At 39.0% G+C, this 25,520-nt stretch overlaps 1 protein-coding gene and 1 long non-coding RNA gene across 12 annotated transcripts in view; one reads left to right on the plus strand and one right to left on the minus strand.

Annotated features, from left to right (window-relative positions):
- Window positions 1–25,520, minus strand: part of adgrb3 (adhesion G protein-coupled receptor B3) — a 106,205-nt gene that overhangs the window by 78,795 nt on the left and 1,890 nt on the right. For 9 of the 11 annotated variants that reach the window (XM_029449405.1, XM_029449402.1, XM_029449396.1 and 6 more), the window contains one exon: window positions 24,449–25,217. In XM_029449405.1, coding sequence (XP_029305265.1) covers window positions 24,449–25,202 — 754 coding nt within the window. In that variant the 5' untranslated portion in view covers window positions 25,203–25,217. Of the gene's footprint in view, window positions 1–24,448; window positions 25,218–25,520 lie in introns of those variants that run through there. The other 2 variants (XM_029449403.1, XM_029449401.1) reach the window with 1 other exon arrangement.
- The window catches only part of LOC115019799 (uncharacterized), a 61,401-nt gene that overhangs the window by 20,497 nt on the left and 15,384 nt on the right, over window positions 1–25,520 (plus strand). The gene's annotated exons all lie outside the window — the stretch shown is intronic.

Genomic DNA, 25,520 nt, shown 5'->3' on the forward strand with positions numbered 1-25,520 from the left:
GATAGCAGGCGGCACAGTTATTCGAGGCTGTTAGCTTCATCCCTTACTTTTTTCTTTTCACTCATTCTGTTACCTTTCTTTCTGTTACTTTGGAGAACTAACAAATGTAAGACATCCCCCACGCCTGTCTTTCAAAAGTACAGTAAAGTTTTAATTGTAAAGTACTGTGGATAACAGAGGACCTCCATCAACCTCATCGAGAATCTCCAACGCTCAGTCAATGCAAAGCTATTGAGGGTCAACCTACACTTACTTCTAAACACACTGATACAAAGAGAGCTTCATGTGCAGTATTTAATGGTACGGTCACTTCCTTGAACCATTAGAACTCACTTTGAGCTAAATGATATAAATAATATGATCACACATACATGGTAAGTGAGTTGGCCTTCTCAATACACAAGCAATCACAGAATGTACTGGATATGACATTGATAACGCAACACAGTAGTCTCTTCTATCTGTAATAAGGATAAATAATTCATTAAATACCAAATTAGTTTGTAGATATTGCAATTAGTATTTACTGCTTCGTTCGTGTACACCATTGATTTGTTGTTATGTATTTGGTCATTAAGAGAAATAGCAGAACAGAACAAATAATAATAAAATGTAATTGACACATTATCGTCACCATCACCGATCACAATACTGCAAGCATATTAAATAACATTGCCCCTTAGGAATGGAGGAATTATGTGGTTCATAAATGCTTTTTGCCATGCTAGCTACTCTAGGGATGGCCATGTCAGTTCCGGACTATCTGATAAACTCTTGGATGGATTGTCATGAACATTTTGTACACACATTCAACAATGGATCCTCTGGCGCCACCAGCAAGTCAGATTGGAATGTATCTTGTGAAATAGTGCAACATTTACCAGATGGGTTGGCACAATACTTTGTACAGACATTCAGGCTTTCTAATGACTTTGATGATTCCCCCCCCCAGTGCCATCATGATGTTGAAATGTGGGGTTTTGAATTAAAGGTCTCGAGAAATATTGGATGGATTGCCATGAAATTTGGTACAGACATCGATGGCCACCCTCAGGATGAACTCTAATAGCTTTGATGATCCCATTACTTTGTATTTAGCGCCATGATCAAAATTAGAATTTGTCCAATACTTTGATTGCTGACCAAATACCTGCACTGCATATATACCTGTAAACATTAGTATGTTAACATTGTCGTTGAGACCATGTTAGAATGCAGACATTAGCATGTAGCCCACAGCGCGGATGTGCCTAACTAAAGCCTTACAGAGCCACTAGCATGGCAAACTCTTATTTATGTTAATAAATGCTTGTGATTGATTTAGTTGGATTCAGCTGATAATGAGGTACAGCAACAAACCATCCATCTGAAATCAGCCAATGAAAACTAAAGAACTATTAATATCACCATATTTATCCCTTCAAAAGAGTTATTTTCCAAGATTCTCAAACCTTTCTGCATTTACATGATGCTTTTTTATCCACCCCCTCCCGCCTCTAACCCCACTACAGTCACGCCTTCTCTCTATTCAGCAGCATTTCTGAGCGAGCAAGGGGAGGGCGAAGGAGACCGCAATGCCACAAGCAGCACAAAGTGCGGCTTCTGGAGTTAGAACAAGACTTCTGTTTGCTAGCTCAGTGGGGTGCCGTGCTCTGACGTCTGCTAGATTTAGCTTCTGTCCCGGAAAAATGGCTATGTTTATCAATTCATACATGTGAGCTACCGAACGAGCAATACTGTTGCCACTTTCACTTCCACTTGAAATCTAACTAAATTACATCGAAGATTTAAAAAGAATGCCAAGCGATGGTTTTTATGAGTCATCCTGCTCTTCCACACTCATTTCAATCCTCTGGGTCAGAGGCATGGCACATCTCTGGTTTGTTTGTGTGATATTGAGCTGGGTCAGTTCAGATGGTCTCAAATGTAACAGATGGGTACAGGTCCAAAATGAGCTAACCCGCATATCACTTATAAAAGAGCTTCTTAATTAAATCTAAAAAAGCAGTGAAGTGAATCGCATGCTTAGCTTCTTGTTACCAAGCAACAGAGTCAACCAATGTGCTTACCACTCTGTCCGTATTAAAGGCAGGGTGACGGGAATTGGGCTGCCCGTCTGTTTACAAGCTCTCTTTTTGGATATATCATGTTGAAGGACAAAGTAGTAGGAATGTGGACGGCAAATCAAGTCTAAGTGGGAGGTTTGAAATTCCTTTAATGAGAACTTGGCTCATTTAGAGGCATTATTGAGACTCCCAAGTTGATGTGACTTGAATCCAAAGTAGTTGGCCAGTGGTGATGGTTAGGGCAATAAATGAAAGAGGAAGGAAGTAAGGAGGCAAATAGGGGAAGACATTTGGGCTATTTTAGGTATTCCTTTGTCTGTAGTAAGGACAAAGACACACTAAGAGGATGAGGAGAAGCAGAAAAGATTGTTTCATTATGTCTTTTCTTTCTAAAATCAGAGGTATGACTCAAAGAATCACTGAGATCTGAAAGCAGGCAGCCTTTTATCAATGTGCGCATGCAGAAAGACCGATGAGATCCTCGGTTGAAAAATATGAACTATTATCTCATGAAATAGCTTTAAAAGGTGCCCACTCAGGCAGCATGAAAACAATAGGCTTTTAAAGTTTATGGAAACTAAAAGAAAAATAGCTGCGCAAAGCATCAGATTGTCTTTAGCTATACTTTTTTTTTAATTCTCTTAATTAAAATTAATTTAGCATGACACAATATTGCTTATCACCGCTGGAGCACAGAACCTAAAAGCCCTGACTCGTGCACTATTATAAGCACCATGTTTTTAAAGTACACAGCTGCGCCATTATGTGTATGGAAGTGGGCAGGATGCATCCGCCCCTACCGAACCATCCACACTCACAACAAATATCCATCCTATGTGTCTGTGCTTCTGCCTCTGTGTCAAGTTCATTTCAGTTCAGCAGAGGGTGGGAAGTGCACGACAGTACCACCCACCTTTTTATGGTACTTGACAGCCCTCTGCATGACAGATAACGGAGACACAAAATGCATTTGAATAATGCAGGCGTTCCTGGCGTGCTGCAATGCTGAAGCTAAGGTGATGGTCGAAAGGCACGTAGACAGACGGAATACAACTAGTGTTCGAACACATGCCTGACTCCCCCTTGATGAAATAGGCTTTTAATGGGAGCTACTTTTACCACATCTGTGTCTACAATGCTCTTACAATGAAACAAAAGGGAAATATTTTAAACGGGAGATTATTCAAAATTAGAATGAACAGCGGGGTCACTGAAGCTGTCTGAGGTTACCGTTCCCTTGTCAACTAACCTATTTTTTTTTTCTTTTTATCTATTCTTATCTAAAGAACAGTTGTCCCCCCCACCCCCCCACTCACTGTTTCATTTATTTATTTTTGGACTGAGCACCTGCCTCCTCTTAATTCTGCACACATACCTATGTGGTTGGATGGACTTTCCTTTTAAACAGAATGCGGCTTCGCAGCACCTAAAATATATATATTAGCTTAAATTGTATAATACATTTTCCTACTGTATGACCACCTTCATTAATACCATCTGACTCTAAAAGGATGAGCTCCCAAGGGCTTTGCAGATCACCCAAAACCCTCCCCACGTCATTAATCTAAATTAATGCTCTGACAAATATGTCATAATATTGGGTGTGAAATATGATAAATGCTCGCGTCAGTCCATTCATAATTGAGTCTCTTTAGCAAAATGGCAAAATTTCAAATTGCAGAGCCAACGTGGCCCCGCAAAGTAGCAAAGGTGACCTTATGCTTTTGCTCTACACAACCTACTGATAATGGAAAGTACAGGAGATGACTATATATTTAGTGTGAGCCACATACACATTTGAACCTGAATCGATGGGCTGAATTTACTAGAGCAACAAGCAATTCTCCCTGCAAAGCTCATTAAAACAGAATAACACTATAATTATATCAAAACATAATTAATGTTCTGATACGTAAGAGGAAGAAAAAAACCCAATATTGAGCTTTGCTTTCTATTAGGAATGAAATGAGCTATGACTGCACCTACTGTACACAGACCAAACCACAGCATGCATTATTGTGGCCCAAATAATTGTGTCAACAGATTACTGGTTTAATGGTGCCTAAATTATACAACTACATCCAATACAGTATTCTGAGCGAGTGCATGAATATTTTCATCAATCATATCTGCATGGAATACATTTTGAATTTGTTTTGGAGCAAAATGGTTAGAGGAAAAAGACAGTATATGTTGTTGTTCAGAGGGGACATTATAGGAGAATATGAATTGGGTGTGACGCCTCTTTGGTGAGAGAAAAGTTCTTCCAGCATCTGACAACATCACTGTTCTGCAAGAGGAATATTGGAAAAATGGAAAAGCAGTTTGTATTTTCATCTCGTGCAAGCGACTAGGAAATTTCAAAAGGAATTTCACAGCTGCAAAATACATGCCTAACTGGTTCATTATATCTGTTTTCTCAGTTATCTTCCAAGGTAAATGACATAAGGTATTGTACAGCCCCAGGTGTCAACCTCTAACTAGACTAGGAGGCACATTCACTTCATTCACTGGCCTTCCTGGTAATGAGGTGGAAGAGAGTGTCAGCCTATGGCCAGCTGGGAGGCACAGTCCACTGGTGAGTCAGACAAAGTGTAATAGGCAAAGCCAAGACATGAAGGGAGACTGCTGCACTGAGACTGATGTCACAAGAGCTGGAGGACAAGCTAATAATAGGACATGTTTATGAAACATCAAAATATAACATGCCATAGGGTGTCCTGGGTGCTCAGCAAGCGGGGGGACATGCCGTATACTGTGATTTGCAATCTGGCTCAAAACCCTTTTTTTATTTTTGCATCTTACTCCCTCTCCTCGACTCCTTCCTGACACTTCTATGAACCAAATAAGCCAAAAGAAAGTGTTTGTTTCTACAGTTATGGGCCAATTAATCAACTCAGACAACATCAACGCCATCGTGAGCCAGCAAACTGTAATCCAATGAAAAGCGTCAGGAATGGATGGAAAAAGAAATGACATCACATTGTCAGCCTCAGCTGCTCTGTGTCTGAATGGTTTAACAGAATATGTCTTTGAAAAAGAGAAATGTAACACTTTGGTACATTTAGAGGTACATTTTTAACAAGAACATTGGTACTTGTTATTTTTCATCATTAATCTGATTTGGGAAATAGTGTTAAATATGTGGCTTTATAATGTAGATCTTTGATCTGGTTTTCTCTCCCACTCCCTCAGTGTTGCTGTGTAGACTTTAAAGGGCCAACTTTCCTCTGCTCTCGTCTATGAGCTGATGTTAGCACTTTCTAACAGAGCGAGCCGAGGGATGATCAGAACTAGTACAAGCATAACAGACGTGGAAATCCAGCTCCGATGGGGGGGTACGTTAAACTCAAATGGGGACATAATGTGACATACCAATGCCCATGAGCCAGTTTTAAAGTTACTGTTTAAACCCTTTCATGAAAACCTGGCGCTAGTGCCTTTCCAAACCTTTTAAATGAAAAAATATTTCAGCTGAGTTATAGTTTCTGGGCATTCTGTAATTCCTTGCCGGGAAAAGAATATCAAATGAATTTGACAGGCAAAACTATCTAACTTCAGCCCCGCTGAATAAGACCTTTTGTTAACATTTCATAAGGTGATTACGGGGACCTTGAAGTACCAGACAACATAATGAAACAGTAAATCTTATTCAAAATGTATGATTTATTCTAGCGCAAATTGCCGCCATTTCTAAATCGGATTCAGTTTGGATAGGTTTGACAAACAATTTATACTACAACCTTTTGAGCTGTGGTTTCATTAATTGCTGTAAATGGATCACAGCACGCAGCAGCACTTTTCCAGTGAAGCTTGTGGTCCCATGATGGTCCCAGTGTGAACAAACATGCTTGTGATTTTGGCCAGAAATCAAGAAAACAGGTTGTACTCATTTCTCTACTGTGCTTGATGCAAACTGTTTCTACGTGGCAGCAGAATTTCCCAGTTTAAAAATGAAATACATGTAGTCTCAATAGACCTGCAATTTACATTTTAAAATCTCATTAGAAAATGGAGTACTAACATACCAGTGACAGATTTGTGTGGGTGTTTACGCTCTGTCGCAGCCAACACAGACATTATCTGATGGGTGGCGTTTATTTTTTTATTGCCAGTCCGAGGCTTTGAATAATTAAATGGGATCAGCGTGCTGCTCTTTTTGTTTAAGAGAGGAGGTATTCTGACAGTCCCTATTTGACAGGCTTTGCCCTAGCCCAGGACGTGAGGCGCCTCCTAAACAAAGCCTTGGCTTTGTGCATTAAAAGCAGGGAGACACTGTCTAGACCAAATACCTCTTTCACACTAAGTTCACCGATGCCGTTCTGTCCTGAAAGGCAGACTACGGCGGAAATCTCATTGCATGCTTTAGATTCATTTGTCTGGCTAGCATTGATGGCTTCAGTCCATCTGGGAATTCAGTCAGGCTTGGAGTTACACACCTGACATGCTGCAAGAATGGACACAAACCAACACTCCCTCTGAGATCAAATTGTTTTTTTTTTCACTGTTAATGTCCAAAAATGCGGCAAGGCCAATAAATCAATGCTTTTTCAGACAAACACAAGAAGAAATTGATGGAGGGCATTTGTAGGACGAGCACAAATAAAGTACTGGCCAAACATCCAAATATGCTCTCCCCTCAAGGACAAAAAATAATGTGATTTTCTATGTGGACAAGTGTAGCCTTAGGGCGCAAAGTATACACAGACATTTGTTCAGCTTGTTTTGTGCCGGTGTAAAATAACCCACACGAGAGCCCTCTTATCAGCTTCATGACATGGTTAGGAAATTACAAATTGACCAAAAAGAGCAAGGAGAAAAAGCCCATTCCCACACGGTGGCGGCGAGACAGAAACACACAATTAGTTAAGTCAATCATAGCTCCTAAGATTTCTTAGGTCCCCTTTGGCAAATCACAGCGAGTCACTGATTGTGAAACAAATCTTTATGCATATTCTTGCATGATTATATCATTTTACTTTTGTACGTTCCACTAAATCAATTCAATGTAAGCTAAATAACATAACATCTGTTACTTCGATGAAAAAGTTTCTTCCACAATGGTTAGGATGCAGTATTGTTACTGAGGTGTAGTACATGTCAAACCACTACATGCACCAGCTGACTGCAACCTCTGTTGACATGACGTTCACGTGTTTTTGTGTTCGACGGCATCACCGCTTTGATAATGATCCACGAGATAACTTCCACACTTCTCTACTTACTTGCCCGCTTTGTCAAAAGTAACTCCTGGCTCAAAATCTGAATTGTCGAATAAATTTGCAAGCGGTTCGCTGACTTCAGCGAGACCTGAAGGAACATTTCTGATGTCATTTAATGACAGTGTTACCTCAGCAAGTGCAAGGAATAGAGAAGCAAGTACGGGGAATATCCAACCCACGGAGGCTATAGTGGCCTATATCCAGCTGTTTGCATTTGTTTAAACTCTCTGTAGAAATGCTTTAACATGTAATACACGAGCAGATTTTGACATAGCAAGTATCTGACTGGATGGTGTCATCATTCAAATCCGTTGGGAGTGTTTGGTCCGGACTTGATGGCTGTCGATGCAGCACTTCAACGAAAGACCTCACTCATGCTTTCCAGCTATGTGACATATTCCTGAGGCCTTTGTCTTCCTTATAGTTCTATATACGTCCATAGCCTGTCCTTTTGGTCTTGGTCTGATCGCCACAGTATTAAGTCTTTTACTCCTGGTGCCTCTGTGTGTGGACATGCATGCGTATGGATATTGCACGGCACAGAGACCACCTTCTTCATCTAAGATGTACGATATATAGAGCTGCAACTAACTATTTTTTCCTCGTCTTCTTTTTAGATTATAATAAATAATACGAGAAAATAGTCAAAAAATGCCAAATCCAAATTTGACAGATCACAAAGTCACTTCTTCATCTGACTTGTTTTGTTATTATTAAATTACTTCAACGATTAGTCGACAATCAGAATTCTTGTTGCTGACGATTGACTGATCTATTAATCGACTCATCATTTCAGAACCAGTTATAGTACATTGTACTATAGTATATGCTACAATTGTGCACTTGGTTTAAAGTCTTGATATGAAGTACTCACGACTAAATGAGTGACAATCAATATTGTAATGAGCAGCAGCCGTCATCTTAATTGTTTCAAATATTTCTAAATTTAGAAGTATGTGATATCACATCTTCCCAAAGGAGCCTCGCCTTCACTTCAAACTAGTAAAAAAGGCCTCAGACATAAAGCTTTCATGTAAAAAAAATCTTATATCTATGTATGTAGGAACCCATTTCTCATAGTAACGATCTGATGTAGAGAAAAGGTTTCCAGGCCCTTTAAAATATCCCATTGATTCAACTCCATCTTGTGTGTCTGCGTCTTCATTTAACCAGCAGTGGTGCTGTGGGGATACACCCACCAATAATCTGTAACTCATCACCATCTCTTGTCCACTCTTTACTGCTGTGCCAGAAACATATGTCACAGCTAATATCTGTAAGAAAGACATTTCCAATCAGCAATCTATAAGTTGTGCAGATTTTAAGAGTGCACAGCAGACTGTAGGGGAGAAACTGTAATGGCCGTATGGACTAAACAGTAAGGGCTCATGGATACAGACTTACCATAATAGGGTCGCGCAGACATGGACACTTCGGAACATGTGATAAGCGCTGACATTAGGATGAGCAATCTCTGCATCCACCCACTGACCCTGACCTGTGAGGCTTATTGTAATGCCACAGTCTGCTCAGAACACAGATAAGAGAATCAGCACCTTCAGCCACTATTTTTCATTTGTCTCTCTGGTCAAAGATACGAGGCAACCTTAACGCTGCTGATTACACTTCTCAGTCACAAAGCTAAGGTGAAGTCTATATAATTATAAAGTGAAAGCAGAAGACAAAAGGCAACACAAATACGCCTCTGTCTTAGTATAAAATATGTTCAGGCCTTATCGCTTATCTGGAGCCACTCGGGGGGAAAAAATGTCAACGCTGCATCTCTTGACACCCACAAAGAACAATGTTTACAAAATCCTTTGATTTCTTTTTTCCCCCCGCAATTCAGTGTGTGTGTGTGTGTGTGTGTGTGTGTGCGTTCACCCTGCCAAATGGCAGAGTATTCTCTCAGTCTCACAGCTAATCCTCTTCTTTCGCCCCGTTCCTCTAATTGTCACCTCACATCAGAGAAAGAAAGCTGCAATTATTGCACTTCACTAGCTGTTGAGACAACATCACAACAGTTGGGCTGTTGGACACCGCTGAGCTGACGGTTAAGCAAGATGGTCTGAGGAGCAGAGCTCTTTAACTGGAGGATCTCAAAGCTCCAAAGCACCTGCTAAATGATAGCTTTAGATCGCTGCGTGAAAGCACTGGAGGGCATAGACATTTTCATATAAATGTGCCTATCGAATGGTAAACCCACAGCGCAGTTCCAGGTGTTGGTGCCTCAAGGAACCCAGAATGGCTCCATCACTGCTTAGTAGCCCTGCAGCAGCAGTAACTGTAATGTCACACGTTTTTTTGGGGCTAATGGTTAGGCACGCTTTAACAGTGAATGGGCACTTTGTTGTTAGAATGGGCACTTTTGTTTTTTATGCATGTTTCCAATAGTAAAATTACACTTAAATTTGATTGTATTTATAAAAAATAAAAAAAATAAAAAAGGGAATGCATGGCATCCATCATGTGAAACAAATGCTGTCAGTTATCTGTTGCTATAAATAGTCCTAAGTATTGCTGAAAATGTTTGATCTTGATGTATCCTAATTTTTAGAGCAAAGCATTTTTTCCTTAGTTTGTGTTGACAGCACATTAATCAGCTTTGGTAAAGAAGTTGCTATTGCCAATCGTTCCCCGATTATAGCCTGCATCAAATAAATCAGGTGTCTTCAGCGTTTTTCTGGCCAAGGACCTCCAAACTGATGGAGAGATGGAGCAGGGACTATATATATATTGTATAAAATTGTGTTTTATATTAAACTGGGCCTAGTGCCATGTATAGACATAGCCACCCTGTTATTGTGCATTTCAATACTAAGCTATTCAATGAATACTGAATGTGTGCATTGCTGACTGAAAGATAACGTCCTCTGCCTCCATTTATCCGTCCGCTACAACATGTTGGATTAATGTGTAATTTAAGACATTTAAATTTGTGGGAAGATTGGTTTAAAGACCCCCTGTTGAAGACTAATGGGACTAATTACAAATTTATTGTATATCTTAATCAGGTCGAAGGAGTGAGGTCCAACCCTGGCTGTCACTAACACTACCACTAATGTACAAACAACAAACAACCCCTCGATCTTCGCCTCAATCCCATTTTCTTCATGACAGGTTGAAATATCACAGAAAACTAAAACTGAGAATTAGTTCACAGAATGACCTAAAGCATATAAACAAAAAGCTTATTTTGGGCAGGGACATTTTAAATTGAAGCGTTGGAGTTTTGCCTCGAAGAAAATGTAATTTGTGTTGTGTGATCCACTCTGATTTCTTTGTTCCAAGGCAAAACGATATTCAGTACAATATGATATCTGTTATGGCCACATGGGCTGAAAGAGAGCTTACGTTCATATTGTCATACTACATCGACACATCGCTTTGTACAGTAAATATGTTCTTCTCATAAAATGTCATCTGCAAAGTCGATTTACTTTAATAATAACAGGTTCTGACATGCAGGGTCACCTTTACTATTCATTACAGAGGCAGCATTTGCTTTATTAAGAGAGTGCTGCCATGTGTACAGCAACTGTTGATCATTCAGTTTGATTAAGGATGACAGAGACTACAGTACAACACGACTGACTCTGAATGCATGATCCATTTGCAGCAATGGTTTCCATGGATACTTCTGTTTTTTGAAACATTTACACACACTTCAAATGCATTTGCATGATTCCAATTGTACACTTAAATGTGCCTCCAAATTAAGTGTATGTCAAATAGAGCTCCGGCGTTGTGTCACGACGAGGATTGTGTTCATATGTTTTACCTGTTGAGAAATCCAGTAATCCACATTTGTAGATGCAATGTTTAATTTGTAGTAACATTACTCCAAATCAACCTGAAGATGAAATATTTTCATCTTTGCTGCTGCAATAACAATCTGTCTATCAATGCAAAAACAAGGTTTGGAAGGAAGGAGTCAATAAATCAGTATGATTTCACTTTATTATTACTACCCTACATGAGTGCCAGCATATCAAATAGGATTGCATCAAATGATGATGCATTTATAAATATTTTGCTCATAAACCAAAACTTGGAGAAATTAAAAAATGATATTACATTATTACCTAAATTTCCCTCGGGATGAATAAAGTATCTATCTATTAAAGAATTGTCTTTTTTGACATTTATTGCAGAATTTCTAAAACTATTTAGGCTGATTTCAGTGCTTGGCACAGTGCAAACAGGGTTTTTGTGTATGAGTGATTGACTACATGACGCACCAGGATGACCACCGAGTAATAACCTTCAGCCACCAGCATTGATACGTTTTAGAGAAAAGCAGAGAGACAGAGAGATGCATTTGAACAAGAAATACTGATTTATTCAAATAAACTCGGTGAAGATCCTCCGTGGCTGAACAACTATGCAGTCAAACTCAACAAATGTGGTGCTTGGACATCCACCTGGATTTAAGCCACACTCATGTCATAATAGGAAACAGAAGAAATGATACATTTAATAATTGATATGATATGCCCTGTGATAGTCGCATGAACTCTAGATAAAGCATTTGAGAGCAACTTACAACTTAACCAATGTTTTATTCTAAATCAAAACAAATGAAGCGATGAATTATTAAAGCGAGAATAATGGAAAACAAATGAACAAATAACTTGAGTGCTTTTTATATACCGGTAACTGTATTTGTATTTATTATGTTTTACAATACAAATGTAATCTTATGTTAAAATGACTGTCACTGTTGCATGATTATCCAAGATCCAGAGATGCTGGCACACAATAGACGCCATGCACATTATTGTACGTTTTGATATGCGCTGCATCTGGATTAAAAATTCTAAAGCGGTACAAATGCCTCGCGCAAGAAGAGACAGTGACAACGTAATTGTAGTGCACCGAGTCGTCATGAAATAGAAGTGCAAGAGATATTGAAAAAATAGAGACAGAGACGGGGTAAGAATCACAGAGTGATTATTTTCTACATTAACACTTCAGTGCCATTTGCTCAATATTCATTAGCTTGATATAATACACACACACACACACAGCAGCTGTGTACATGACCTCTTTTCATAGATGCGATTCAAAGAGACAAAATCAAAGGGTTGTTAAACTGCTTCACACATTGAAATTGTCTATTAATGTTTCCTTTGCAAACAAAGGTGCCTTTGAATGCACCAAATGAAAGACTAAACATAACAGAAGTGAACACAGAATTTATCGGGAAGCCATTTTTGATTTACATCATACTGAGAGTGGCACAAACTACCCAGAAGACTGCAAAAGCTGCGCAAGTAGAAAATCTAAGCTAGTCTTCAAAAATATAAATTATGCTTTTATTTTGTCGAGAAATGATCAAATGGAGGCCAGATTAACCATTAACAAATTAAAGATCACAAAAAGAGATGGTAAATCCATATAATGATATATGACATGTGTGTCTGTTGCAGCAGACTAGTTATGACCACCTGTAGCTAACACATAATGCAACATAATGATACGGTATGTAGCTAACAGTGACTGCTAAGATGCAATAATGAGTCTATGTAGTAACACATGCAGTACAATGTTTCTAATATTAAATATAAATGATGTACTTGTGATAGTTAATGTAACCATTAGTTCTTTATCCCTTCAAATGCATTATTTGAATTTGTGCCATGAAAGATATTCCTGCGGTCTCATTCAACTCGCATGGGTTTTTTTATTTTGAATTATATTGGGATTTGACTAAAGAAAACATTGTTTATCAACACACGTCCTCGTGTAGTTTACATTATATGAATGACATTTGCAGAACATTTGCTATTACTGCCACTCCTTATATGTCAGCTTTGCCTTGTTAGACATCCTACTTGAAATTCAAATAACCACCAGACAGTGCAACGATGGCATGGAGCATGTTTACTAAGGCCACTGCAGGGCTACAGTTACCATTAATGAACACTTTGCCTCACACTCACCCATCATCACGGGGAGGAACGCTGATCCTGACTATGCTTGGTTGACCTCTTGCATAATACAATCATAGGTTGATATAAAACTGTGACAAGATATGACCTCTTGTCAACCAATAGAGCTTTAATCCAGAGTGTTACAAGGCAAGATCACCACAGGTTATTTATTTATTTACGCTTTCATACTAGGAATACAATTACAGTACAGCTCTGCCACATGGTAAAGGTATAACTTTACCCCATCAGAGGTGGATCAGTGGCATGCTCTGCTGCACCTGTAACCACCTCCCACGGGGAAGTCGATGTACTGAACGCACCCCGAGGACACTTTTACATCATTGCAGCAAAGTGAGAACATTAACCAGTCAGCAAAACAGAACATTTTCTAGCTGGTGTTCTGTTACTATTTAAGAATTAAAATGTAGCATTGTCTGTGATTCCTATTTGAAAGCTTGAGATTACAGTGTGTGCAGTTTGCGATTCTCAGAAGTAAGTGCTGAGAAGTAATTAGATGATCTCCAATCTGAGCGATATGCTTTCTTACAACCTCATCTGCATATTTGCTTTTATTTTTCAAATATACTGTAGCCTGTGTTGTGTATTAAAATTAGATTTACAAACCAGCTACTATGTCAGAGGATGAAAAAAACGCTTTTACTGGAAGCTCTGCTAAAACTGAAAGGTCTAGGAAATCGAGACTAGCTGTGGTATTGATTGAGTAATCCAAAGCCATCTCCCAAGTGCTTCTGATTTATCTGACACATTTCATTATGGCTCATGTGCTCCGACGTTTATTCTTTGTAGATTGCTGCTAAATGTATGCTGGAAAACAAAGAGACTGTCCTCGCGGGGAAAATGACTGCAAGTGTCGTTTTTTCGAGCAGATGAAAAAATTAGCAGTGAGACTTTTTCATAACGGAGCAAAGCACGACAATTTCTCTTAACATGACATCAATCTTTTCCCAATCTTAACCAGGTAGGTTGTGTTGCCAAAACATAACCACACTTCAACTGTTATTTGTTTTAACGGTTTTTTTTTAGCAACTATTGGAAGGATTGTCATGGATTTTGGTACAGACATTCATGATCCCCGGAGGATATATCCTACCGACTGCGATGAGGCGGACATTTTTGGTTTTGAGTGAAATATATGAAAGATTATTGGATTGATTGATTGCTTTGAAACTAACAAAACATATCTGCAAATGCCACCAGGCTTAACTAAGAGGGTTAGCTGGTAAATATTAGCATGTTAGCATGGCCAGTGTAAAGTCGTAGTGTAGCTGCTTGCAATGCTGTGGACTCCCATGAGCAAATTAAATCTTCCCTTAAACTTAATCAAGGACTCTTATCAAAGAGGTGGGGGTGTCATGGTATTGGAAGGCCCTGACAACAGTCTCCACAGATGAAAGCAATTCAAAGGCAGTGGATACAAGCTATCTTGTAAAGAAGACAATATCCAGACAGCTAGAAAATCCCATTTGTGTCTCATATCCAATTTACGGACAAACTGTCCACACTGCTATTTGTAGGAGATCGATTAGGAATTGTATGTACAGGCATTGCTAACCCATCTGCACTGGTTGCTATAGTAAGGGCTTAGTAGTTTGAAGGTATGTTAAGTGGCCAGAGTTGACCAGCATGCAGCAGGCCAGATGAGGATAGGAGATGAACCGTCTCTCCGTTCAATGCCGTAGCAAAATGTAATTAAGGTGCAGAACCTTCAGTGACAGATGTGTTTAAGATGCGCAGCAACGTTGGCTAACCATGCTCTGAATGTCACATCAGCTTTTAATGTTGGTTGTCAGTGGTGTAAAGGACATCTGACTTAAACATGCAGACTGTGACACACACACACACACACACACACACACACACACACAGTATCCAGAAATCCATGAACAGAACATTGACTTGTCACTCCAATCTAGTTGTTCAAAAACTGTTGTATCGGTAGTTAAACTTGATATAAAATTTGCGCAGTGCAGCCTTCTTAATACAAAACACATTTTGACTGAACACTGACATAGTCACATAAACAGATTTAATTTTACATGTTTGTCCATCTTCTACAGAACGTAGGACGATCATCTCCAATTGTTTTCAGTTGTGTTGTTTTCACATCAAAGCGGAGACTTGGTTACAAAGGAAATTCACATATGATTTTCTTTATCCTCATTACTTCTAATGTAGTCTGTTTTGCTCTGTTCTCTCTCGTGATAGGCGCTAGAATTTCCCATAAGCAAAAACAAGAAGAAACCCTCATATGATTTTCCTGATCCTGACAAATCAATATGGATTCCCTTAATCGTCAAATTGTTATCAATCTTGGATTAAAGGAAAAATATGTGAATTAAATTGACTGCACCTTTACTTCATGCCCTTGACTATAACACTGCATTCGAGAGTACATGCTTCAAATCGCAGTAGTCAGCACTTAAGGTCTAATATAGATAGTAATATATGATACTATATGTAGCTATGGTATCAGTTTTTCTTCTTAAGTCTCTGGGGAATATGTACATATTACATGATATTGTTATGCGACGCTGATTATGTAAGTGTGTATTCTGCCCTAGATCATGTAAGTTTAAAGGCAGCATCCATTACAGCTACATGAAGACACTTGCCATACTCTGCAGAGGGACTGCCAGTGAGAGAAGCCCCTTGAGAAAAGTATTTTGCCTCCACTTTACCACATAGACAGTGCCTCTGAGTGACAGACTCATTTGCCAGGTTTGTGGGTGGATGTTTATGCAAATGCAACTCCTCTGTGGGCTGAAATAGCCATCGAGTGACAGGCCAAAACTAACTGGGATGAAATGCAGGAACATGCGACTGAGAGGCTGAACGCAGTGCATAATTTACATTTACATATCTGGCACCGCACAACAAGGGCTTTATGAAATGTACAACATTAAACCCGCCCACACAAAAGTTAGAATATGACTTTTTTTATTTTTTAGCCTATTTAAAAAATGACAATAAATGTTCAAGACATCTGACAGTGTTTATCCACTCTAAGAGCTTCAAAGACTCGCCCTCGCTTCAGAACTGTAGAGCAAAGCTGTAACAGACTCATGTGAATGTTCATGCTTTCTTCAAAGGATGAATAGCCCGGTCGCTGAGGCCCACTCTGTACGATTTTGTTTTCTAAACTAATTTGTCATATGAGAATCATTATTGTAGTTTTCCAATTGTGTTGTTTTTTTTACAATGAGGCAAATTGCTCCTTTCTGCTGTGAAGCAAAGATACCAAACCTTCATTTCACACTCAGCTCTAGTTGACTACAATGGAAACAAGTTGAAGGTGTTCCCTCCTTTTCTCCTCAATGAGACCGCAGGAATATTTTCCAAGGCAGGAAATCAGATATGATAGTAACTACTGAATTATGCATATAATGGCAGTGAACAAATCTAATTTGTATAATAAGAAGATGAGACAATCTTTTTCATCTGCAGAGACTCATTATGTGTTATGTTTGCATTCATATAGAAAAGCTTTTTGAAGTCAAAAGGAACGAGAGCACAACAATGGCTGTTCCTTTTGATGTATAAGGTTCACTTATCTGTAACTCATAAATTGCAAAATAGAGACTGTGATGTGAAAGTGACACACGCAATTACACATGGAAATGTTTCATGATGAGTACGTGTTGCTGTTGTGCTGATGAAGCAGTAGCATACTGTATGGAGCCTTTGACGAAGAATAGCATCAGCTTATGGAACAATAGATGCATCACCAGTGTGTTACATGATGAGATGTAGAATAAGTTCTCTGCATTGGAAAAACTAAAAAAGATCTTTAACATAAAGTGCTTTACCTCAGACTTATTCATTGCATATTATTTATCATGCAATGTGTAAATATCAGATTTAAAAGAAAAATGACGGTAATTAAGTGATATATATAATATACTCACTTTCTCTTGTACTGTCAAACCTTCTAACAGTGTATCAAGTCAGCCTTAGTGCACCCAACGTCTGCGATGCAGTGGCGGTTTTATATATTGCTTTGTGTTCTTTTTATTTAATGGGAAAAGCTGAAAGTGCTGAATAAGAGATGGAGTGCTAAACAGGTGAATCTGTGGCATTTTTCAAGAAGAATTTACGAGCAGTTGTAGGAGCTGGTCCAGCGTGCTTATACAGGCAGACACATCTACCACTGTTTAGAATGCATAAACATGTACACAGGTGGAATATGCACGCTAATAAATCCGTCGTGCACGTTTCCTCAATTGCTCATGCAGGACTTTACTGGTGACGCACTACAGTTTCGAGGACAAGAGGTGTGGCTGCCTCACATCTGAGAATTAGATAGATTACGTAACCCATTACTCTGATTACGATTTCTGCTGTAATACGACGTTATTATGGGCAACAACTGCTACTCGTGGATTTTATTACAATTGCATTTATTGTAGGCCGTAAAGTTAAAAAGATGGACTTGTCATCTCCAGGACACTGCAGAAGTGATGGAGACGTGCTCTTGGTTGATGCACACCAAACAATGTAGGTTTGAGCCTTTCTGAGCAATTTACAGGCACTTTGCTCTGATATATTATTCTCAGTGATAGACTGTAATGCATGTAGTCAAGTACTGTGCTTGGGTATACTGTACGTCTGAAGTACTTGTTCTGTACTTAAGTATTTCCATGTCAGGCTACATGTCAGAGAGAAATATTGCACACCACTACATTTATGATGCATAATAAATAACTAGAATTACTCAATATATTTACTTTTTAGGAAACACTAAATGTATAATACGACTATGAATATATTGCATTGATAGAGATTAAACTACCCAACAGTATATGAATATTCAAAATGAACACTCACAGGGGCAATATTTCTGAATGATGAGTTACTTTTGATACTTTAACTACATTTAACTTGTAATAGTTGTGTGCACCTAGAACTCTGTTTTAATTTGGAGGTAGTTTTTCATTTTGGGGACATTTTAAATTGGTTCATGTAGTTATTGTTGGTTTGTAGCCACGCATTATTATCCTGTGTAATGCTCTCTAGATGTCTTAAATCTTTTAAAATAGTATTTCAGGTTTCCTTCCAGGCGTACTACATTTCGTTGCATTATGTCTGCTGGACAGCTCTGACAACACAAGACTTTAATTTACTCTGAAGCCGTTTGCAGTTCACAGTCTGGGTATAGTGGAGCGATATCACAACGACCATGCTGCTTAAACAGAGCCTCAAGACTGAGATCACACATTTGCAGATGTACAATATCTTAGGGAAGAAAAACATATAAAAATTCAATCATTACAAATAATTTGTTTTCAGTTTTATCCATTTGTCCATTGCTACAGTGCACTGAACAGAACCACATAAACTATTCATTCATAATACTTTGTATTTGCGATGCATATTTAAACACAACTTTTTGTACAACTGTAGATATAGTACAGCTTTGACCTAAATAAGATGTCAGATCAAATAAGAAAACCTTGCCTCTAATGATTTGAATAACTCCACCGATCAGATTTGTTGTCATTGGATTTTCATTCAGATATAATCCCTAACATTTCCATTTCGCTCTTTTTGACGGCACCTTTGGCGTTAAGCGGTAATTGCTGGTGTGTATTCCGATCTTACTTCCTAGAGATCGCCGCTTGTGATTTTTCCAGGAAATGTCGCCACAGACATTTCGCAATACTGTGAAATAACCAAAAATAATTCAAATTTGGCAGTTTATGTTGTATACCATTTCTTGTTGAAAGGGACTATTTGGGAAAATGGGTTTTTAGGGACTTTTAATAAAGCCGTTATCAGAAAGTGCTATTTGGTGCCGTACAGTACATAACTGTACAAGTACAAGTTTTATCTTTTTTAATCCTTAAACATGGCATGCAAAGTAAAAACCATGCCCAGTCTCATGTGACGGACCTTACACTTTATTGTATCATAAATGTGTAATGGTTGGAAAACCGAGACTTTTGTGGTTCCAAAGAGCCCATCTGCCTCCATGTGTGACAGTGTGAGCGTGCGAGCGGTTCAGGAAGAACTTTAAACCGTTTTTGTGGTTTTATATCTCTGTGTAAAATGACTTCGGAGTCACCTCAGAGCCTCATGAATTTTTATACCCAGAAACAGCGACTTGGACCAGTTGAAGAATGTACAGTTTATATATGTATATATTTTTGAGCCATGCAGAGAAAAGAGCTGCTCACTCACTTCCAGACTCTTTTATCTTTTTACTAAGAATCACAGTGTTGCAGATTATGGTGTAATGTTTGACCTAATTTTAGCAGTTTTCTTTATATGTTTCACAAAACTGACTGGAATCCACCCAAAGCTTTGTAATTCATCACAGCATAAAACATATTTAATTGTTCCACAATCTGCACTCTTTTTTTGCAAAATGTAATACGCAGTTAATGGACAGAGACAATGACTTGCCCTCACGGTAATTCTCACGGCCCTACAGTCTGTCACACTTTTTGTTTTTTAGTGTTGACCTTAACAACTTTTTTTTTTTTAGCATTTCCATCTAAACACAGCTGCCTCGGGAGGTTGAACACAGAAAAATGAACACAGTAGACACAGCTACAAAACCAGCAGCCAAATACTGTATCCCAAAATATAAAATCAGAACATGAGAACAATATTTACAGTTGACTAAAAGGTGGAATCATTTTGCCCTGGATTTTAAAGGGGAATTGGGACTTGGGATATTCAAGATATTTACTAAAGCTAAAGACAAATAATGCATGTCTAAGATTAAGTAGATTTTGTGCTGTTGAGCTGAGCGTTCTCCTTCACTGAATTGGAACTAAAATGGCCTCCAAGTGTACTGAACAATGGGGGTGAGCATAATGCAGTGTGACTACTGAGTGACTTGACAGAGATCCAAAGTGAATAAAAGGCCTCACTATGTGAGGCAGCTAGGCTGAGCTGCTGCAGTGCTCAGGACTTTGGCGGGTGACAGTGCATTAGAATGCTTCACACACATTTCATTTGCCAATAAAATGCTATTGCCATTTGCCACATGGCACACGCTCTGTGTCGTCAGAAACCGCAACTATCAAATAAGCATCTGCATTTAATCTTAAAGTGGATCTGTTAGATCATGTGAAAACCTTTTGCTGTTTGCAGTAATAACGTGTTAAATTCCTTCCCCTCTTTGTCGGTTTAGTGATGGTTGACTTAAATCACCCTTGTCAAACAAAGCAAGACAATAAAGAATTGATACATTTAATACATATTGCATGCACAAGTCAAATTGATGTTTAAGTGTGAACTATTTTCTCTCAAGTGGAAAACAGAATATTGAGACTCAAATCTGTGATATCATATTCAATATTAACCTTCTTCTTGTACTAACAATGAATTTAGAGGCCCATTTTGTGGACTCATAAAATATTTATTTGAATATTTTGCATACATATGAGCTCCAGTTCTTTGTAGCGTAATCGGGTTTAAAACAAATTCCAAAGCTTTATCTGCAGAAAGCATCTTGCTGCCACTGTGACATCTTTGCCCGTTATTATACATCAATGACAACACGGAAATGGGAAGTGGGGGCAGAGATGGGAGCAGTTACATGAAATATGTGACAGAATCAAAATAATGTTTGGATGAAAAAAGATTGACCTTTTTACTTTCCAATTACTTTGTGTACTAAACAGTTGGTATATGAGGAATCTGGACTAGAATGTGTTAGAGGCTTCATTACCTTAAGGTTATAATCGTTTTTAATTTCCAATTAGTTTTTATTTATTTTCACTGTGGTTTACTTTCACAATAGTTAGTTTTCAGAGTGCATTTGCTAGTTTTTAGTTTAGTTTCAGTTTTTCAGAAAGATTTAGTTATATATTTTTAGTTCTTCTTTGTTTTTGTTAGGGTCAGGTATAACGTCTCAGAAGTATGTAGCTTCAAAATTCATGGTTGAAGAACTGTGGAGGAAGGATTGAGTGATTTTATCTGCTACGATAGTTAAATCGTGTTCTTGTCATTTAATTCTATAAAGACTAGACGGCATGTGAAAAGCAACAGGCATTATTTGTGAAGCAATTGCCGAAGATAGCGCCATCTTCTGGAACATCAAGTCTGGTCAATTTCTGTTGTTCAATGTCACGGGGGGGTCGACGGAAATTCATGTTAATTTAGTTTTTAGTTTACAAAAGTAACCCCGCTTAGAGGGCATGCAACAGAGCTTAGTCCTCTCCAACAATGAGACTCTTGACCCTGATACTTGGCAAGTTCCAACCAAACCAAACAAAGACTGAGACACTTCTCCCTAGCCAAGGGCAGACTAGTATGCTGAGCCACAAAACAAGACAATGCCTCATGATGTTGTTTATTTCCCGGAGCCAAGAGCAATATGTGGATGATTTGAAAGGTGCATTGTGAGTTTGAGGATTGTAAGCTTGCGTACATGTAAACACAGGCATCTGCACAGGATTGGACAGGGAAAGGGAAGTTCTAACTGTAAAATGTCTGGTTGGCGTGTTTATCTGCCGACAGAATGCCTCTTTGCATGCGTTGGATTCATATTTTCAAAATAAATGCACCAGAGACATTTAGATATGTGACAGTATAGTAGGTCTGCAAAACATATTCTACCTAGCTTTTACTTATAGCCGTTTTATCTTGAGCCTATCTGAGCATTGATTGGATTAAAAGCAATAAAACACCCAGGACACGTCAGCGTGGCATCACAGAGCTAACTCAGACAGGCGCTCATTCACCTTGGGCAGCTCAGTCATCAGCCGACTTGACTTGCAATGTGTGGGACGTGGGAGGAAAACCCACGCGAACACATAACACATAACAAAAAAAATAAAATAGACGTCAAATTAAACCTATCTTGTAGTGAGTGCCACTGCGCCACAGTGCTTCCTCCTTTTTTACAACTTTTATTCCTGAAACGGGAGAATGTGATAAAAATAAAACTGCATCAATGAGTCATCCGAGTAGTACATCTGTTGAGGATTTCATCGTGTCACTGTGCTTTTCACAATGTCACTATATCAAGGAATGAGGTCTGTCCTTAGTCTGTATAATCACCTTAAATAGTTAAGAGCTTTAACCTTTAAAATGTTGTTATCCGCTGAAACACTGGAGGGGCATTTCAGTGGCATGGCTGGAGTATACAACCTCCAGCCATGCTTTTCTTTGATGTGCTCTGAAGCCCTCCTCTACCAGGAACTGAGAAGATCAAAGACAAGCGATTTTATCAAATGGAGCCCTTGTCGACTGTTTGTAATGCTTTATTCTTCATCAGGAACACCCACTCTGTCACCGTGATGCCACGGGAGACACAGTGCTCTTTTAAACCCAGTGGTGATCTCCCCGTTATCCAGATGAAAACGGATTTATTCAAACCTCCCATCAACCGACCCTATAAATAGAAGCTAGTAGAAAATCTTCTGAGAGAAAAAAAAAAATAAGCTCTGCTCTTAAGCCGTTATTAACATGCTGATAGAAAAAAAAAAAAAAAGCCAAATGTTATTTTGGAGAAGAGAATTTTCTTTGGAAATAAGCATAATGCTTACTAGTAAATTGTAATTTCGACATGAGATTCACTAAATGATGAAATTATCTAACAAAAACAAGCAGCTGAGTCATACTTTCTGATGCTACTTGACTGCAGGGTGACTTGTAATGGTAGTTCAGAAACTGTATATGCATTATTGCTTAAGGGCTCTAGTGAAAGGGTGGGTGAACGATACTCCAAATGAGTTTATCACCCTGCTTGATGGAGGCTAGCCACTTAATAAATCATGTGGAATTTTGCAGAGTAACTCTTTTTAAAGTATTAAAATACCTTAGGCATAGTTGTATGTAGGTACAATATTTTTAGAAAAACAAATCCTGTATGACTGTGTTTAAAAAAGAAACCTGCCGAAAACTGTGATGCAGCAGTCGGCAGGAGTCAACCACACAGCTGAACTACTGCATTCCATGTTCACCTGTTCCTCTTGATTAGAAAACTGCCACCTGTTCTCCAGGGACACTATAACTGTTATTTTGGTGGGTGTCACAAGGGAGATAGCTCCATAACATTCCTGCTATCATTATTTTTTCCTCCCCAAAATCTAAAAGGTTGACTCATTATTTTTGGTTCAGTGTGCCGTGATGAATGCCCCTCCTTTATGTCTCACGCTAAAACGCACCTCACCTCTGAAGTATGCAGCATATTCCTCTGGGGTTTTTCCGTCTGCTATCTGTTCAAATGTAAGCAGCTAGGTGTCGAGAGGGGCTTCCCTTTGTAATTCAAAGGCCTACACAAGTGCGTTAACTACAAAAAGTCCCCCCACCCCTGCTACCCGGTGACACTAGTGAACAGAATAATTACGACCTTATCATTTACCATTTACTATTAAATGATCAATCGGGTGTGGATGTATGGGTGTTTTATGTATGCACGTGTGCACATGTGTGAACTACAACTGCGAGCAGGTCTGCTGAAAACAACGTTTTGACTGGATGTTAATTATTGCTCGATTCCAACAAACAAAAGACGTTGCATTGCTCTATGGCAACACTAGACGAGTAGCATCCCTATGTAATAAAGCAGCTTTGGAAAATACTGCTACTCCTTTATTCAATAATTATGTTTAATTATTAGTTGCTAAATTTGAAAAAAGCACCAAACTCATCATTAGTATCAAATGTTGAATTGCATGAGCATTGTGATCCAACCTGACACTGCTGCATCCGTTGTTCCATGTGACATAGATGGCAATAAAATCCTGAAGGATGCGTCCATATTGGCCACTGTTGGTCTTTGTAAGGATGACAACTGACATAAATGTATAACACATGTGAAAAAATAAATAAAATAAAAAGATTATCTTTGGATTTGCAGCCATTTTAACTCTGTGCTAATGTGTAGAAGAAGAAAGAAAAAACAGCCATTTTAAATTCACAGCAATGATAGTGCATTTTGAATTCAGTCCAACCAAAATGAAAGACCCTCTGCAGGTGGTTTAATTTGTGCTGCTGTGGTCATGACTACACCCAACTCCTCTGGCAGCTTTGTTCTTGAAGTTGACACATTTCTGAGCCAACTTCAGTCTATAGATCTATGTGTGCTCTTTGTTTCATGGGCCATCACGCTTCAAACATGCAATAAGGGCAGAGAAGGGAGTGATAGACGTGCACATTTGACATGATTACTATCTCATCTATGCATACAGTAGTCCATTAAGTCTACATCTATTTCAGCACACCAGGAAGATAACAGGATACTCACCTTCTTTAGGAGGCCGTTTCACTTCTGCACTCAGATTGCAGGTCTGCCCAGCTTCTAGTTGGGGTGACAAGCAACCCTCCGTTTGTGGATTTAAAGGTAAAACCACGTTGTTGAGCATGAGCATGCTCTCTGATTCTCCGTCGCCTAAATGCTGAGGACATGTGCATTTTGTGTACACAATCCCACATGTCTCCACTGTCCCTTTTTCTAACTTCAGGCAGTTTTCCAGCCACGTACAAAGCACTTGACACCCAAACTGACTGGGGCTCGCCTTATTCAACACCAAAAACTCCACGTTAGACTTCTCCTCCTCATCCAGCTTCTGGGGCGTCAATCCGTTATAATCGTAAGGGAAAACTCTCCGCAGTTGGACGAAATTCTTGTCGTACAGCAAAAATACATAAATATTCTTCGAATCGCACAGGTAAACTATAGACTCGTTGACTTTCAGCAACTCATTGATCTTTTCGTGCGAGTAATGGTCAAACTGATAAGCAAGCAAAGAATATTCAGAGCAGCTCAAGTCTCGCTTGTATAGCTTCAGGTAGATGCTGTATTTGGTAGGGTCTGGGTTCTCCAGCGTCCATGTACAGTTTGTGTAGTTCTTAGGAAACATTTCAGTCACCGAATATGATCCATAAATCACCCCCTTGACCAGAGTGGAACACCAATAATCTTGGGCACCAGTTAATCCAAACATAACCAGAAGATAGGTGGAAAATATATAAATCAACAGGTTTCGAACAGCCTTCATCCTATGTCATTTGGCCTGCAATGAGAGATGGAGAGAGTTACACAAGGGAATGTTTAAAGCAGAGGACGTAAAGCACATCAATCACACTTGATAGAGATCACCTGTCAAGGCTTATTGATGTGCTTCACACATTTCTGTGCACCTCCTATCATAAAACTGGAAAGGGGGGGGAACAAAAGCCACGTTAACCTCAGCAACATGTCTTTTGCATCTCCTTCCTGCCTCCCTCATTACTGTACTTTGTGCAACCATTGCCACCTTGTGGTTGCTTTGGTCATTATTATTTTTTGTGGGGGGCTGTGGGGTGGGTGCAATAGT

The sequence above is a fragment of the Cottoperca gobio genome, chromosome 15 (assembly GCF_900634415.1).
Source record: "Cottoperca gobio chromosome 15, fCotGob3.1, whole genome shotgun sequence".
Classification (NCBI taxonomy): domain Eukaryota; kingdom Metazoa; phylum Chordata; class Actinopteri; order Perciformes; family Bovichtidae; genus Cottoperca; species Cottoperca gobio.